At 38.2% G+C, this 19,211-nt stretch overlaps 1 protein-coding gene across 3 annotated transcripts in view; it reads left to right on the top strand.

The window, feature by feature from the left end:
- FHOD3 (formin homology 2 domain containing 3) overlaps window positions 1–19,211 on the top strand; it is a 703,058-nt gene that overhangs the window by 622,729 nt on the left and 61,118 nt on the right. For all 3 annotated transcript variants that reach the window (XM_044664978.1, XM_044664968.1, XM_044664960.1), the window contains one exon: window positions 5,486–6,366. In XM_044664978.1, coding sequence (XP_044520913.1) covers window positions 5,486–6,366 — 881 coding nt within the window. The remainder of the gene's footprint in view (window positions 1–5,485; window positions 6,367–19,211) is intronic.

Here is a 19,211-nt window from a genome sequence, read left to right as displayed (position 1 = left end):
AGGAAGGAAGGAAGGAAGGAAAGGAAAGGAAGGAATGAAAGACAAAGAAAGAGGAAGGAAGGAAGGAAGGAAGGAAGGAAAGAAGGAAGGAGGGAGGGAGGGAAGGAAGGAAGGAAGGAAGGAAGGAAAGGAAAGGAAGGAATGAAAGACAAAGAAAGAAAGAAAGATGAAGTAAGGAAAGGAAAGTAGAGGAGAGGAGAGGAAAGGATAATTTATCAGACTAGTTTGTTATTTTGCTATAATCTTTAAAATTTTATATTGCAGGAGAAGCTGTTTTCTTAATACTGTCCCTCTCTTTGTGAGGATAAGAAACTTTTCATGCCAAGCTATATTAAGAGCTATATAATCAATTGTTGTAATAAATTAAAGATTTTCATGTTTATATCCCTAGTAGTTGCATAGTGATTGGCATATAGTAAGAACTAGGAAATACTACTCGATTAATAGAAAGTATTAAAACATCATAACACAATGGGTTGGTTACACTGTATTGTGAAATTTAGTATTTTCCATAAAATCTTTGATTTGCTTTTATCATGGGGTAACAAACAATTGAGAGTTAGCACTTTTGCACTATATAATGGATATTCTGGTTTGGACTGGGGAAGTCTTGGGTTCTAGTCCTGCCTCTGATATAGACTGACCTTGTAACCCATGGCAAAATCACTGTACCCAAGTAAACTCTCTCAGACAATAAGTGGCAGAGCAGGTCCTAATCCTCATTGATAGGAGTCTCCTCACTGCTAGTTCCTATACCAATAAAGTTGCAGGTCTAGTTCAATCCCTCCTCCTCCCCTGTAGATAAAAAGATGGTTATATAGAGTGAGGGGTGTATATTTGAAAGGAGGATGTTGGAGACTTGCTAAGTGGGTAATCTCATTTACAGGTAGGCTGGGATTAAAGGAGATTCAGGGTATAATAGGACTGAAGTCAGGAGTATAACACAGAAGGGAAACAGAGATCTTTTAGGGAGAAGAGAAATTAAACTAAACAGACAAACACAGCAGGCTTACAGACTGGGACTTAGACTCAAACACAAGCTGAGGGAAATAGACTAGACTGAAATTAACAAACAGGCAAATAAAAAAGGCCAAATGCATGGCAAAAATTTGAGAAACTGAGGCAAGGGGAAGAAGAGCACCCAAGCAGTTTTCTAGACAGAGTTATTGAAGCTGCTGAAACGATATTAGGACTTAGAGATACTCATTCCCAGGATACGATCGATCATATAAGGAGACAATTTGTAAAGGGAACCTCAATCCCGATACAAAATTACTTCAGGCAAAGTTGTCCACAGTGGGAATCATTACCACTGGAGGATATTAGGAATCATGCAGCATATATACATGATTCCAAACAGAAAGAAGTGAGAATGGCTAGGCAATCTGACAATGAGAAAGATGAGATCATAGCAGACTTAAAGAGGCAATTAGAGCAGTCGAGACGGGAGAAAGAAATCGAAGAGGTGAAGAATTTTGCTCTTCAAACGAGTAGAAACCAGTTTAGACAACCTGCCAACAGCAACCCAAAATCAAAATCAGCACCCCGATGCTACTTGTGTGGGAAGATCGGGCTCGTGATTCGTTTTTGTAGATATAAGCAACAAATTGATTTTTCAAAACCCAATAATCAAAGAGATAATAGGAAAACATTTATGATTCAAAGTGGGCTAGAAATAATGAATCAAATAGATATAATCAAGAAAAACATACAGATACTTGCTGCAATCACACATGCAAAAAGTACAGTCAAACACCTTTGCTAGATGATATGGAGAGATATATACAAATGGGCACGAAACTGAAAAAATCATTATGAATCGAGATTTCTAATTTAAAGCCTATCAATCAGTGTAATTTGGGTGTGGCAGAGTCTAAGAGAACAGGGGCAAACTGTAAACAGTCCAAATCCTTAATAGGTGAAGAGATAGCAAGAAAGGCGAACAGCACTTTGGGTAAATCCCCTTGATGCATTTATGGGAGTACACGGACGAGTCACTCAGCTGAACTCTGGGCTGCATCAATGGAAGAAATCCCCACATTGACAAGACCCTGTGATCCACTGCAGGATTTGAGTGACAATGCTGAATTTAGCCATCGTGGTCAGCGTTCTAATGGAAAAGGCAATGTTTAATCATAATCATGCTCTAGTGTTATAAATACTTTTTAAATGGAACCTCATTTGATCCCCTTAACAATCTTGGGAAAGAGAGAGCATGAACATTTGTCATTGTTTAGGCAATTTCAGTGGTATCCAATGCTTTGTAACCCCTTAGGGGGTTTCTTGGCAAATATACTTGAATAGTTTGCAAATATACTTGAAAACTTATTTTATAGATGAGGAAACTGAAGCAAACAGTTAAGTGACTTTCACAGGGTTGCATAGGTAGTAAGTGTCTGAAGCCAGATTTGAAGCCAGACCTCCTTGACTCCAGGCCTTGCACTCTATCCACTGTGCCACCTGCTACCCCTCACATGAACATCATTGTTCCTGTTTTATAGATGAGGAAACCGAAATTAAATTATTTGCCTGAGGTCTTGTATGTTGTAAATAGAAGAGGCAGAATCCACACCCAGGTCTTCTAATGCCAAACCTCCTGATTTTCATATTTTATTACATGCTGGATTCTCTAAGATTTGACTGAGACCACTTCACCTTGTTTGGACTACATTGTTTTAATTTTGGAATTACTCAGTTTGGGTAACATACATAATCTAACTCTCCCCACTGCTGGGAGAAGAATCTTTTGCACAAAGAGAAAAATAGAACATTGAAAATATGGATTTGATCTTTAAAAATTATTGAAGTTTTTATCACGGGATTTACAAGAATATTCCACATTTGGAATTCTGGATTTAAGGTTAGAAATGATTTACAAATCCTATAAAAGCTGCCTATGATGCTAAGTATGGTGTCACTTATTCACTCATAAACAGAGCTCTTTACTCTCCCATTAGTATTTAAAGGATGTTAGATTCCTGGGGTATATAATGATGGTCTTTTAAAAAGTTGCCTATTATTATTTCTCTCTTAAAGTAAACCCATTTGGGATACATGCCATGTGATCAGCTGATTAAATTATATATTAGGCTAATTTTCCCTCAATGTGGTCTGAGCAGCAAACTGCATGCCTGATCTCCAAGGGATCTTAGAGAGGCTCCTTTCCGAGGAAATGGCCAACAGATATTAAATGCGTTCCTTCAGAACTCATGAACACTGCCTCCTAATGCCCTAAGAAGCAGCTTCGCTTTGTACTGATGAGGGAATGTTCCCACTGGTGAAGACACAGATCCTTGAAATATTAAATATGTATCTTCAGCCAGAAGATACATAAATTCATTAAAGCCAGATACTCTGATACCTGGCGGCCTCAAAATGCTCCTTTGAGGATCACTCAGCAGATTTCTATCACAGAAGCTCTATGGTTCCAGGATTGCTTTTTTTTTTTTTCAAAATAAATACATAAATGAAAAAAGCTATAGAGATGATGGCAATGGATAATCAGGCCAACTAATGGAGATTTCCATTTTCACCTATTATTTGTCTGGTCAAAATGCAATACTGTTCCATTTTCTTGGCAACTACAGCAGAGGGGCAAAGGAGAAATGTGTGATGTTTGCATCTCAAGGATGGATATTCGTGGCACTTTAACTCCAGTTACCATATTTATTTTACATGAGTATGTAGCAGAATGAGTACAATGTATGAAGCCATATTAATGCTAAGCTAACTTTTACTCCAAGTCAAGTTAGCTGTAGTCTTTCCACTGCTTGCTTGGACACTGTGCACTGGGTTGCAGTCTCATACTCTCTGGAGACAAGCCTTCTTAATGTTGCCCGCATCATGTTTTGTTTATTATGCTTTAACAGTTAGTCATCATTATCCCATTTAGCAGTCCTGAAATGCATCAACTAGTTGGATCAGTAAAATAAGCCAATGAACTCATGCGATTCCGATTATCCAACATTCTTCCAAATAAGGATAACTTTCCCAAAGTGGGATCTCAGCTATCAATCACAAGCAAATGCCTTCTTAGCAAGAGCAGGAGATCGACAAATGCTAGTAATTACTCACAAACTGTGGCTCTGTCTATACTTTTATGGTATAATCAGATGCCTCCTGCTTTGCTGCAGTCCATTATTATTGGGCTTTGAGAAGGCCCTCTGCTTATCCAAACAAGCTGGAGTGAATTGGAATAATCAGCTCTCGCCATCCTGCCATTCAGTGCCTAGATAACACTCCCATGTGATTCTAAACCCATAAGAGGAACTCAAAGAAGATTCACTTGCCCTTACTAGTTTTGTGTTTCCAATGAATATATGTGGATTTAAAGGGGAAAAAATGTTTTAGGCTTGAAAGAAACTCATCCTTGGTTTTTTTTTACTTTGTGATTTCTTCTTCTGCCCTTTCTTTCATATTGGTTCTTCTTTGGGGTTTGTGTAATATAAATTTCATGACAGTGGTGAAAAAGTAAATAGAAAAACCAAGAGTTTAAAATATTGCATAAATTGTTCTTTTTTTCCATGTAAGACAATTCAAAACATTGCCAACAGAATAGAAGAACAAGAGAGCTGTTCAGAACCACAAAAAGGTTCATTTTGATTGGTTCTCATGCCATTTCAAGTAGGCTGCTCATCTCTTAATAATGTTTGTATCTTAAGTTTGTTTAGTTTGTGAAACTGAGTAGTGGTTCTTGGAACTTGGAATAACAAAAGTATGCTTTAGAAAATGTATCAACATTGAAGACCTTCATGCTTCTTGGGTGGGTTAAAGTACGACTTTTTTATTTCAATGCTTCATGAATTTGAATCAGAGAACAATAAATCCTTTGACTATGGTCTTTGTGTGCTGGTGGCAAACTAGAAATGTCTAGAGCCATCCATAATTGCCCTGCTCTTTAAAGAGAGAAATGGTATCCCATAGAAACTGCCCAAGTGAGCCTTGCTTTACTAGAGATTCCCAAGGATTCCATCCCTAAAGAGTCAACCATAGAGACTCTGAGCTTAATTCAAGAAATCTCCGGTCTCTGAGGCTGACTCTACAGAGGACCAAACAAAAGAAATAGAATATATGTTTTTGTGGAAGAAAAGGTCATGAGAGACTCAAAGCAGGTGTCTACCAGCCATGACCATTCAAGGGAAACAATGAGGAACTGCTTTCTATAGAGAAAGAGGTCTTTAAAACTGATTAATCTTCTTGAATGTGTAGCTTATGGAAGTATTGGGTTGCAGGATGTTGTGGGCTTGTGGGACAGAGAGATTTCTACCACCCACCCAGTAAGAGGAACAATTATGTAGAAGCAGCTATCTAGAAGCATCATGGTTTCAAGTGAGAACCATCTGGATATATATGCAGGTTTTGATATCCCAAATGTGTACCCCATCAAAATGTTATCAGCCTCATCTGTGTCTATCATTATACATGTTTTTGTCGATTTGTGTCCCCTCTGCTACTTTTTTCATTGATTATGCTTGTATAATTTCAGGTCTATGGTCACAGACCATTCAGGATGCTGGCGTAAATGAGCAGTGTAGCAACATTCTCAACAACAAGCGGTTTATGCTGGACATGTTGTATGCCCATAACAAAAAACCCAAGGATGAAGAGGAGAAGGAGCTGGAGAAAGTGGAGGAAAAGAAGAGGACAGAAGAAGGTGAGGAGCCCATCACCTGCGTAGCCAGTAGGATTTCTGTTCTTCAGGCCAACTCGCAGGCTAAAGATGAAAACGTCAGAAAGATGGAGATTGAAAATTTGGATAACCAGGGCAGCGTGAAAGCCTTTGCTGAGAAGTTCAACAGCGGTGAGCTCACCAAAAGCCCAGCCTCATCAGAGATGGGGATGGATGAACAGGTCTCTGAAAAGACACAAGCACAACCAAAGAAGGAGTCGGACTACATCTGGGATCAGCTCATGGCCAATCCTAGGGAACTTAAAATCAAAGAGATGGACTTCACAGACTTGGGAGATGAGGATGATATAGATGTTTTGGACATGGATTGGGGTCCCAGGGACTCACTCATTCCTCCTCCTCCACCTCCACCTTCCTTTTTGTGTTTGCCTCCCCCTCCCCCTCCCCCTCTTTTTGATTGCTCATCTCCAGCCCCTGCTAATTTATTGGCTCCTCCCCCCATGTTTGGCACTCCTCAGGGTTTAGGGTGGCCCCAGGTTCCTAGGGGTCAGCCAGCATTTACAAAGAAGAAGAAAACCATCCGTCTCTTTTGGAATGAGGTGCGGCCATTTGAGTGGCAGTGTAAAAACAAACGCTGCAGAGAATTCCTGTGGTCGAAACTGGAACCCATTAAAGTGGATACTTCCAAACTGGAGCACCTCTTTGAATCTAAGTCCAAGGAACTGTCTGTCACAAAGGTACCACTAACATCTAGTTTGTTCCTTTAATTTGTGGCGTTTCTTTTTATCATTTGATAACACCATACAAATCTATAGCTCACAAAATACTTTTAGGTGGCCTTACACATTTGATAGGAATCATAAATCTATTACAGAATATAGATATTGTGAACTTCTGATGAATTATTTAATGAACTATTAATTTATTATCTCCATCCTAGACATAAGTTCAGTGATTCTTGTTTTGTAGCTCTGTTACAGTTCATTTAGGCCTGGATTATATGGACAGCAGCCAGTGAACATTAATCAAAATGGCCATCTAAGTACCAAAATGGTCAGGGTTGGGAAGAAGGTATACATGTTTCCAAAAGTTAGCCAGTTAAGGAATAAAAACTACTGACTTGCTGAAAATGAAATCGTCCTGTCAAAGAATATGGTGATCCAGCCATCCCCATTTGACATTAAACAGTTTGGACGTTAACGGTGGCATGGAACTCCATGCCTACAAAAGAAGATATGTCATATCTCAAATGACATTTCTTTAAATAATTCCTTGAGTAGGCTTACATAATGCCAAAAATATGGACCTTTCCAAATAATCTGTTCTCTGTATGTTTTAGATCAAGTAGACAGCATGTGCATGCGTGATTGACTGAAGCTTTTTGTTTACACCTGAATGTTTCAACCCTTCACTGATGGGTTGATATTGTGTATAAGAATTTCATTTCATATTTCCAAGTTACTAAAAATGAGATAGCTCACCATAAGGTGCCTATGAAACATGACAAGTAAAAGTTAATAGAGGGTGCTGAGGGAAAAAAAACACTCTGCTAATACACTGAGTAACATTTCTAATGATTCATTGCCTAATAAAAAGATTCTAGCTTGCACACTCAGGTAGGTTTCTCATCTTTAAAAGCAATCCTAAATCTTTGAGTCAGTGTACATGGCAGTCTTGAAAAGATTTCTTTAATTATCCTGTTCACTAAATTCTCTTCAGGCTGCAGAATTTCCTTTGTCACCACCCACATTTGTTTCTCCCTCTTAATGAAACAAGGTTTGTGCAAGCTCTTTGCCAAGCACATGACCAGCTACAAATGTCAAGTACTATCTCCCCTAACCCATTCTTCCTCCTTCTCCTGATTCCTCCTTCATCACCACTTTCAGTGACTGTGTTTGCTAGATGATCCTTAAGCAAAAATACTACAAATTTCCTCTAAAGGTCATACACAAAGAAAAAAGAAAAGCTCAAACATATGAAATATGTTTTGTATATACTGAATATCTTTCACTAAGCCTGCACATTGTTGTTTTTTTGTGGGGAGAGGAATAGCACAGAAGGGGATGATCATCTGGTTAGTGTATATTACCCCAAATAAGTGACCCTAAATAGCTATTTGAGGAGAGTAGACTATTGAACTCCTAGTATGTAGCAAGGTCTCTAAACTTCTTGTACTATTCATCTGAATGCCCATGACTGATTGGGCAGAGTGCTGACAATCTATGGGCAGTGTGGGGATAATTTAGAGTCAGAAGCTGCCAACAACCCTTCCACCCTCATCCTCATTTCTCATTGAGATTCCCTGTAGTGAACTTAAGAGAGCTGCCATACCACTGCCTGGACAGTTTGAGTCTTGAACTGCTAGTAAGATTCAGAGCTATCCCAGAACTCTCATAGAAGGTACAGGTCTACAATGAACCCATTTGGATTTCCCAGTCAACGACTGTGGGAAATCTGTTCTATTGTTCAGTTCTCACAGAGAACAAGGTGATATAGTCAGCAGCTATGATTTCCTACATCTCATTTCAAATCTGCCTCACTGTGTGATATAGAAAGGCTTGTTGTGATTCACTTCTGTTGGGTTAGAGGTTTTTCTTATATGAAATATCACTTCCCCTAAATGTCTCCTCCCATCTCACACACAAACACATACAAACACACATACACACAGCATGAAAACCCAACTGACCTAGTCAATATTACCTACTTTTTTTCAGCTCCAACTCATGGAGGAACTTCATTATGAACATGATAGATAATTAGATTTTCTATTATATATGTAATATATAATAAATAATTAAAAATATGTATTAAAAAGGGAATCTCCTTCAGCAAAAAAGTTATCTATCTCTTATCTAGAGAGCCATTTTGCCAGGATGGTTGCCATGACCAAAGAATTCATTACCTATGTGTCAACTAACTAGGGATGACTACCTCCATACTCACCTTGGTCAGTAGACTTATTTTCACCAGGGCTATATTTGAAGCCTTTCTGGCATGGCAAAACATGCCAAAGTTTTCCCTCCGCTGGTCTAGCCTTTGAGTTTCTACTGTCCCATCCATACCCCCATGATGTGTCAGAAGAGGAGTTTGGTGGAGGCTTCTGGGAGACAGTGAAGAAAAATCCCTATCAAAAAGGTCAACCCCTGCCCATTTGGATAAATATAATTACATATATGAAGTAATTTATGTAGAGATGATGCCAGTGACCCATTATCAATGGCATAGTGATTTGAGTTCAGCTAGCAGTAGTGACGAGATACCCATATTTTTTTACCCAATTCTAAGTGTACCTATTTACAAGATAATTGATTAGGAATAAAAATAGAGTCTGTGGCTATGAAAAAGATTTTTTTCTGTTAAAACTGAATTGATGATTGGTGATGTTGAATTGAAAACTTTGACCTCATTAACTCACTAACTTAATCAACACAGATGTCATTTAGGTGGTGTTTTTCTGTTGCACTAGCTTATCTCTCCACAGATTTCCATTGGTCCAATGGAAAATGGTTTAACTAGTGGGAAGAAGCTAACATTGGCAGAGGGTAGGGAAGAGAAGAAAGAAGTAACCATTTGGCAATGAGGAAACATAAAACTTTATTTGTTTTTTTAAAAAGAAGAAGCATGACTAAATGACTTCCCCAGGAAACCTTGAGTATGTAGCCTCTATAAATACTCAACATTCTTGGATTCATTATTACATGGCTTTTCGTAGGACAGATTAGGAAAAGAGTTATCAAAAATCAATGCATTTTTAGAAGTTGCATGCCTAGTTGCTGGGATAAAGTTGTATTTCTAATGAAGACAAGCTCATCAGTGTAGAACAGATTCATGGTTTAGCAGGGATTTGGCTGCTTGAACTCTAAGACCTCTTCTAACACTATGACTCAATGTCTCTGCTCTAAGGTCATATTCTATACCTCAGCTCAAGTAGAAACATAAGATTAGGGTAATATAAAGAGTTTACTGAAACTCATTCCAAGATGTCCCACTAGAAATAGAAACCACAACTCACTGCTTTTTGGTGTAGTCAGTGTGGGTAGGTGCTAATTAAGTACATGGAAAAGAAAGATTAAATTAAAATTAAATTAAAGCCAAATGAAATTTATTTTAAAATTAACATGCAAAATGAAAAAAAAAAGTTATTCTAAAGACTTGACTCCATTTTTTGGCTTATATTACTTGATACAGATGTGACCAATTTTACTTCTGTTTCTAATCCTTAACTATGATTTCCATAAAACACAGCTATAAACAGCCACTTCCTAATTCTAGCTCACAAGAAGTTTTTTATTAAACACAATAGAGTGTACAAAAATAAAATGAAATAGACTTCACGTGGCAGCATATAACACAGGGGAGTCATTTGTAATTTAGGAAAGAAAACTTACACCAAGAGAATCATAGGGATATGATTATAATCATCAAAGAAATCTCCCCCTCTCTGTCTCCCCATACCATTAAAGAAGGAAGCCAATTTGCCAGATTAAAAACTATGATGCTGTCTTAATAGAACAGATAAGAAAACAAAGACGTGCCATATAGTTTTCCATCTGAATAGATTCTGGAACATGGATTGACATTTTTCTTCATGTCAATTTAGATATTATAGGGAAGAGGTGAGTCTAGAGAGAGAGACAGACAGACAAGACAGACAGACAGACAGAGATAGACAGAAAGATAGACAAATATATGGGAGAGACAGTTACAGAGAGAGGCAAAGAACAAGAATTCAGTCTTGCTTTAAAACAAGCTAGTGTGAGGGGGGCAAAAATCTAGGGCTTGGGGCAAGAAGAGAAGGAATCAGGAGACCTAGATAATGCCCTGAAACCTTTAGCAAGTCACTTCACTCTTGGACCTCAGTTTCCTCATTTGCAAAATGAGGAACTTAAAGTAGAAAAGCTCTAAAACTCTTCGCCCTCCTAACATTCTATAAGACAATTTTTCTCTTTGCATAAATCTATAAATAGTGTATTGGATTTCATTATTTTGCATGCCTACTGCTGGCCTAAAGTATAGTTTAGAATTCTGAACCACTGCTCAGTGGTTCCCTATCCCAGAGGAGACAACGTTCCTGGATCAGGGTTTACAGTCATCAAGTGCTAGAGACATTACAGTCATAACACAGGACTCAGTTACATGGCAAGTAGAAATCACCTGATAAATAATTAATTTTTTAAAACCCTTCCCTTCTGTCTTAGTATTAATTCTAAGACAGAAGAGTGGCAAGGACTAGGCATTTGGGGTTAAGTGACTTGCCCAGGGTCACACAGGTGGGACATGTTTGAGGTCATATTTGAACCTAAATCCTCCCAATTCCAGGGCTGGCCCTCTATCCACTGTGCTACCTAGCTGCCCCTCTGATAAAAAGTTTAACTTAAATGGCTGGTGGTAGAGGCCTTTAAATAGTGGAAATAATTGGATATACAGAAGAATTTATTCAAAACCGAGTTTTATAGATTTTTCTCTTATCTCTTAATGAATAAAAACAGCAAGCTATTCTCATTACTGCCTAGGAAACCAGCATTTGTGATCATTATGAAGAAGAAAAATACAGACTTCAAACATTATTTTATATGTTTCTATATTTAAAATTTTGAATAAAACTTATCTTTATAACCTGTTAGTCCTTTGTACTAATAAAAGCAGTGTAGCACATAAGTAGATAATGACTCTGGGCCTGGGTTCAAGTTATACCTGACACATACTGGTCATGCAGGTGATTTAACCTCTCAGGCTCATAGCCAACTCTCCAAGAGAGCAAAGAAAGGCCAACCTGAATTGGTAGCAGGTATGTCCATAGTATAGATTCCCTGTGCCAAGAGTAATCCCAGATCAAGTCACTCTTGCAATAATTTGATATTATAAAGAATTAATGATAAGAGGCAGGGTGACAGAGTAGATCAGCTTCAGTTAAGAAGACTAAAAGTCAAGTCCTGCCTCTGACACATACTTGGCCCTCAATCCTGAACAAATCACTTAACCTTCAGCTTTTTCAGGGATTCAAATGCTCAAATGACTTGCATACAGGTCAGTGATTTTTCAGTCATGTCTGACTCTTCATAACCTCATTTGGGGTTTTCTTGGCATGGGTACTGGAGTGATTTGCCATTTACTTCTCCAGTTCATTTTACAGGTGAGGAAACTGAGGCCAACAGGGATAAGTGGCTTGGCCAGGGTTACATAGCTTAGTAAGTGTCTTAAGTCAGGGTTGAACTCAGGAAAATGAGTCTTCCTGACTCCAAGCCCAGGACTATACACTGTGCCACCTAGCTGCCCTCAGAGTTTTCACATATGGGATTTATGAGTGAGATCTAAGTGTTGTAAAGTTAGGAGAGAGGGATGGGGAAGAGCAAAAGGCAGAAGACAAAAGAGACTCAGAGATTCAGTTTAGGAGGAACACCTTGTGCTTAGATGAAAGGTTACATTCAAGTCCCTGTAGCAAAGGCTTGAGAAATGGTTAGTAAAATTCTCTTTCTCATACTCCTTCCTCCTACCCTCCTGCAATTTAAACATCTATCAAAGGGAAAGAAAAGCACTATCTTCTTCTCAAAGAGGAATATATAATTCTCAGTTCATTGGCAAACCAGCCATAACTGAGTACTACAAAAGACAACAGCAAACAGAAAAAGAGATTCAATTTTTTCCTCTACTGACCAGTTTCTAACTCTTTCCCTTTGGGGCTTTTAATGTGAGCTGTGGGAGAGAAGGTGTAGTGGTTAAAGTAAGGAAAGATCTAGATTCAAATCTCTAGACATATATTGGCTATGTGACTTTGAGCAAATGACTTAATCTTCCATCTACATTGATAGTAGGAGTTTCCTTGCCAGGAATTCATCACACTATAAAGTCACAAACCACACTATATCAATGAAATTACAGACTTTGACCAAAGGAAGAAGTTTGGAGTGAAAAAGCATACTGATTTTGGTTTATCATGGGTGATTTCAGAACTTGTATATAAAAGGTGCTTTATTTTTAATTTTGGCTTTAAGCCATAGTAAGAAAAAATAAATAATAGATATAGATGTATTTATGAAGAATAAACAAAAAACTGACCCTTCTAAGAAGCTAAATTTAGTTAAATTAAAGAAGTTTTTTTGTTTTTCTAATAAAGACAATGATGAGTCAACTCTTTTAAAAGGAAATTCAAAAACCCTTAAATGAGAAAATTGTAGAGGCTTCTGTGCTAGATCTAGCTACTCCTCTGATAAGTAATTTAACATGAACTTTTGGTGGCAGCAGTCAGATGGCAGATAGTCAGTGTACTTAGTGTGAATAGGTAGACCTTAAAAAAGGTAATTCATCCTTGTAATCCTGAATGGAAGTTAAGGGCAAGCTGGACTAAAGGATGCTAAAAGTTATGAAAAAGTTCCAAGATTGACCGGTTAGTCAACAAGGATTTATTAATGTCAGTGGATATACAAAGAAAGGCAAGAAAAGAGTCCCAGTTCTCAAGGCCTCGGTCTAGTAGGAGAGAAAGCATGTAAATTATATGTAGAAACAAGATACAGACAGGATAAATTGGAAGTAGTCAGCAGAATTAACTAGTTTTAAGGGAGGATTAGAAGTCTTCCTTTAGAAAGTAAAATTTTAAATAGCTCAGTGGATTGAGAGCCAGACCTAGAGATGGGAGCTCCTGGTTTCAAATTTGGCCTCAGACACTTCTAGTTGTGTGACCCTGGGCAAGTCACTTAACCCCCATTGCCTAACCCCTCTTTTGCCTAGAACCAATACTTATTATTGATTCTAAGACAGAAAGTTAGGGTTTTTTTTAATGTACTTTCTTGAGCTATCCCACACTCGAAGTAAGCCTATGCACAGTGCCTGTGCTCCTTCTACCAGGCACCATTGTTCACCTTGGAATAGTTTCCTGAATAGGAAACCTGGGAGAAATCTTTAAAATGAGACTAGTGCTTCAATCCTGATCTCTTCCATGACAGGACTAGAGTAGTAGAGCTCAAAGTAGAAAATGGGGTATGGAAGTATGAGAAACCAAGAGATTAAAAAAGAGAGAAAATGGGAATGGAAGCTTAGAAATGAAAGGAATATTCCTTTTTTTGAAGGGACATTTGCTTTCTTTTCTTCTGCTCCCCAGTCAATCCCACCTTGCTTCTCATTGTCATGATGATGACAGACTCAGAATTTCACCTTGTGAGGACAACTGAGAAAATTTTTTTTAACTTGCCCAGATCCCAGATATAAGAAGTAAAAAGGAAAGTGAGAGCACTGATAACTCACATTTATCTCGCATGTTAACGTTTGCAGGGTGCTTTCCTCATAACAATCCAATGAATTTTAAGTACTATCCTTATTTTACAAGGAACAGAATTGAGTCCCAGAGGGGTAATGAGGCTTGCCTAGATTATTACAGTAAACTCCAGAGCTGGGCTTCAATCCAATATTCGTTTCACTGTAGCCCTGAAGGTATCCTACATTTTACCTTTTCATACAGAAGGTGATGCTTGAGCAAAGTGTTGAAAGAAACCAGGACTCCAAGACCCATGATGTTTGGCATTGGCACCAGAAATATTTTTGCAGGAAGCCCTGGTTATCCCTCATAATATCAGCCTTAAAAGCTTTGGGATTTAGCTTCAAGCATGTCCAGTTCTTGCAATTTGATCACATCTGATTTATTAGAATCCCGTGACTTTTCCATTGTTTAATCCAGTACCTCCAACCTGTAAACAACAAATGACTTCCTCATCTTTGACCCTGCTTTCATCAGAGACTATGAAGAATTCTTTCTCTGCTGTTTCTGTCTCAAACCTACCTATGGTGCTGTGTAATACAAGCTCAATCTTTAGGTCTCAAGACCTTTTTACATTCTTAAAATTGTTGAGTATCCCAAAAAGCTATTATTTATGTGTGCTATATCTATCAATATTTAGCAAAAAGAAGTTGAAATATCTTTGGCCTTGCAGAAGCTTGGAAAGGCCATCAAGGATTCCCTCTGACCACACTTTGAGAACCTCTTATGTAATCAATAGAGATTGGACTGGAAATCAGGAATACTTGGGTTTAGATCTTACTTCAGACAACAACTAGCTTTATAACCCTGGACAAGCCCCTTAACCTTTCTGTGCCTCAGTTTTCTCATCTGTAAAATGAGCAGACTAGATTTGATGACCTCTAAACTCATGATCTCCATGGAGGACAAGCATCATAAGGATGAGGTGAGAAGCCCCTTGATCCTCCCAGGAATCACTATACAGATGTGAGCCATTATTATTCTCATCTAAAGATCCCTTTTTTATGGGCTTTGGAGTTCATTACAAGGTGCTGACTCTTTAGATTCAGCCTATTTCCTAATTTGTATCCAACCTGCCACATACTGTGGAATTCTCTGTTCTCACTTGGGGGCTTTTTTAATTATATTTTTTTAAAAACACCTCTAAAATTTTTTACCAGTTAACCATTCAGTGTTTCCAGTTGTTATTCTTGAGCTTTGAGCAGTCTTAATCCTTAGCACATGTTTCCCCCTCCTTCTCTGCCACCCCTAAGGCTTCCAATAAGATCTTTTTTAAAAATAGTCTCCAAACTTCATGACTTTTATTTACTATTTTTGCTATTCTTAGAAGTGTCCTCATCTGTAAAACTAGGGGGGTGGGCTAGATGTGCTCTAAGGGCCTTTCCAGCTCTAGATGCTATAATCCTAATATCCAAATTCATCAAAGTTCCATTTTTTGAAATTCAATAGCTCTATAATGTCCTGGGAGTTACCCCCACCAGAATGAACATAATTAGATTATGATCCCTATTGAGTGGTAATACACCCACAAATATTTCCTGTTCGATTCCACTCAACATTTATTCAACACTTACTGTTTGCAGAGCATGCGTTAGATAATTAATATGACCAGAGTTTAGATAGGACACAAGCTCTCTGGAAATTTAAGTCTAGCAGAAGATTAAGGAAAAAATTGCACTGAAAGCTATTATTTAAAATATTATATAAGTACATCTGAGAGTTTCCAAACAAAATCCTATGTGAGGTCTGAGGAAGTAGGTCATTGTCAGCTTCTTTCCTTTCCTTCTTGACCCTCAAACTCTTTTTTCTTGGAAGAGATGATTAATCTGTCTACTACAAACCTATCCATCTTCATGTCTTCCCAGTGAGGTACTCCATAGTCTATGGGAATGACTGATGCTTTCCAGTTTCACTACCTGCCCTAATTTTGTAGCTTCTCCAATCTTATTTACTATTTCTAGCTCTAACTCATTGTCCTGCTTGTGTGCTTTATAAAATACTCCTATTATTATATTTTTGTTATATATATTATATGTAAGCCTGTCACTTCATTAGATTGAATTTACAAATTATGCCCCCCTAAAGGATTAGTTCTTCCTGAATATTATTCCTGTAAGTCAAGTATCTGCTACCAGAGGACTGAAAAGAGGTAAAAGTCACTTATTTTGCTCACTAAACTTTGGCTTCTTTTTGCTTTGGGGAGAAAAAATAATGTTTTCAATAGTAGCAAGCATTCATATAGAGTTTTAAGGTTTGCAAAGTTAATTATATATATGCACATATACATAGATATATAATCTTATTTTATCTTTGCAACAATCCTGAGAGGTGAGTTATTATTATCCCCATTTTGCAGATCAGAAAAAACGGAGACAAGCAAGGCTTAAGTGATTAGCCCAGTGTCACAAAGCTAGTAAGTATCTGAGGGTAGATTTGAACTCAGATCTTATAGATACCAGTTAACCACTCTTCTGCCTCTCCACTAAGCTAACCTCGAGCTTCCGGGAGACTCCTTGTCTCAGCCTACTAAAACGAACAAAAATTTAGAGGGAGATAGTGTGATATAGTGCAAAGTGTACTGACTTGATGTGAGAAAACCTGGATTCCAATTCTGGCAATGCCTCTTGTGAGCTACATGACTGAGCAAGTCACAGATAATCCTTGTCCTCTTTTCTCATCTCTAAAGTGTGAAAGAACCTATTTGTGCTACCTCCTTTCTCAGGTTACTGTGAAGAAAATGCTTAGTCGATTCTAAAGTGTGCTATAAATTAGTGGAGTTTTTGTTTCTTTGTTTGGGACCAGACCTGGGATTTCACAGGTATAGGAATGGTCCAGTGAAGAGAATCTCTTTCCCAAATCACCTCCACAGCTGCTGAGAGAGAATTGCTTGACTGGCCCAAATCTCTCGGGGGTAGAACTTTAACCCATATCTCCCTGTCTTAGAGGCCAGCTCTCTAGCCATGACACCATGATGGCCATCAAGATGAGATGCAAAAAGTTGGTCGAGATACAAAAATACCTCTACAAGCTAGAACAATGGATAGAATAAAATATGATAAAAATCATTAGGGATAAATGTCAAATCTTGCGCTTGAATTCAAGGTCAACTGGATGAAGTTGTACAAGAGTCCTATGGGGGGAAAAAAGTCTGGTACCTAAATAGATTTTACCATTGGTGTGAATCAGCCCTGAACATAGAAGGCAAAATTTAGGCTGCATCAAGGAAGGCATAATATCCAGAATTTGGGAAGTGAAGTTCTCTCTGCTCAGACCACATCGGAAATTTGTATTTAGTTATAAACAGCAGCTTCTTTTTAAAAAATATTGATTGGTGCAGCTAGGTGGCTCAGGGGATTGAGAGTCAGACCTAGAAATGGAAGGTTCTGGGTCAAATATGGCCTCAGACACTTCCTAGCTTGTGTGACCCCAACTGCCCTTACCATACTTCTGCTTTGGAACAATACCTAGGATAAATTCCAAGACAGAAAATAAGAGTTATTTTTTAATTAAAAAAAAAAAAAGAACATTGATCAGTTTGGAACATCCAGAGCAGTGATTGCCAAAGTGGGTGCCACCGCCCCCTGATGGGTGCTGCAGCGATCCAGGTGGGGCAGTGCTGGCCACAGGTGCATTTGGGGGCAGTAAATAACTGTAAGGGGGTGGTGATAGTATGTGACAGGGGGCACTAAGTAATATTTTTTCTGGAAAGGGAGCAGTAGGCCAAAAAAGTTTGGGAACCATTGATCCAGAGGATTGTGACCAGGATAAGAAAAGGCCTTATGATTATGCCAAATAAGGATAAGCTGGAGGGACTGGAGACTAATTATTTAGTCTGAGGTTGGACATGATGGCTGTCTTCAAGTATTTGAAGAGCTATCATATGAAAGAGGAACTAAATTTGTTCTTTGCCCCAGAGAGCAGAGCTGGGAACAATGGATAGAAGCTGCAGAGGGGTAGATTTAGGTTCAATGGTGAAAAAAGATCTCTCAAAAATTTTAGCTAGTCAGACATGAGAATGACTTTCCTATTGAGAAAATGGGTCCCCCTTGAGACCTTTAATCAGGGCTAGGAATGACTACCCAGACACTTGTAAGAACTGTCTACTTATAGTTTCAGAGGACAGATAATTACTATATCAGCTCCTCATATTCCCCTGTTGCACTACCTCTCCTGTTTATGTTTTCTTTCCTGTATCTTATTAATTGGCCTCAGCTCACTGCCTAGATCATTGCTAAAAATGGTTGGTTGTTTTTGTTTTTGTTTTCTTGCTCCAGATTCTATCCTGTGAAATGAGAATCTGGTCTTGAATAGCTAGGATGGTATTAGATCAGGGCAGATGATTAAGGTCATTGAGTCTCAAGTAGAAGACTACTTCCATAGGGAATTTAGAAATTTCTTTTGATTTTTTTTAAAGGCAAGTTAGGTAGCATGCATCGCTTTTGGAGTTTAGCTCATTCAAAACACTGAAAACCAGATTTCACAGGGAAGCTCCTTTATATCTCCCCTAAAAGCCAGTTGCCCTGACAGCTCGCAAGGGCTGAGATACTTTTCAACTTTTCCTTCTTGCAAAAAGAAATTTGATGTAATTATTGATAGTTTGCTGATTTTTCTAAACTAGTTTGTAGTAAGATTGATAATTTTCACAAGTAATATGAATATTTATACCAAAATAAAGTTAATTATATCATTAAAAAAAAGTCATTTGACCCCACAATGGGTATGCCTCTAAGAATCCAAAATTAGTCTTCTTCATTTAAATGTGCAAGTGGCCTAGATTGTACTTAAGGGAACCAATAACTGTTCACAGTGATGACACAAGGAAACTTCTCCTTTTTCTTGCTTCCATTTGCTAACCTATGGCCTCCCAACTGGCATGCCATGATACTGTCATAAAGATTTTATTGTAATATTGCAAGCCAGGGCCTCCTGAGCATTTGGCTCTGTGTCAATGGTGACTCCCCCTCTCTAAAATAAACAAGGACAAGGGAGACCTTCAAATATCAGAAGAACTGGGTGGGTCTAAGAAAATTCAGCTCCACACAATGGGGAAAGTCTTTCTCTGGAGGCCCATTCCAAAGAATGTTCTCCCAATTCCAAAATACCTGGACTTCAGGCACCAGAGACAGTCCTTTACCCTCTTAAGTCAGATTTGGGATATGGTCAGATTTTGATTTCTCTGACAACTAACCTTCTCCCTTACCATTATCAATCTTTTGTCCACTGGTGATCAAGGGGAAAAGTTTGGTTTCTTGTCCCAGACGCAGAAATCCAGCTCTGAGGAGACTTACATAAGGACAGGAAGAAGTATTAGCCAAACTTTTCTAGGTCTAT

Source organism: Gracilinanus agilis, chromosome 1 (genome assembly GCF_016433145.1).
Source record: "Gracilinanus agilis isolate LMUSP501 chromosome 1, AgileGrace, whole genome shotgun sequence".
In the NCBI taxonomy this organism is placed as follows: Eukaryota; Metazoa; Chordata; class Mammalia; order Didelphimorphia; family Didelphidae; genus Gracilinanus; species Gracilinanus agilis.
Note: the sequence above shows the minus strand (reverse complement) of the source record. Positions and strands in the feature narration are given on the sequence as shown.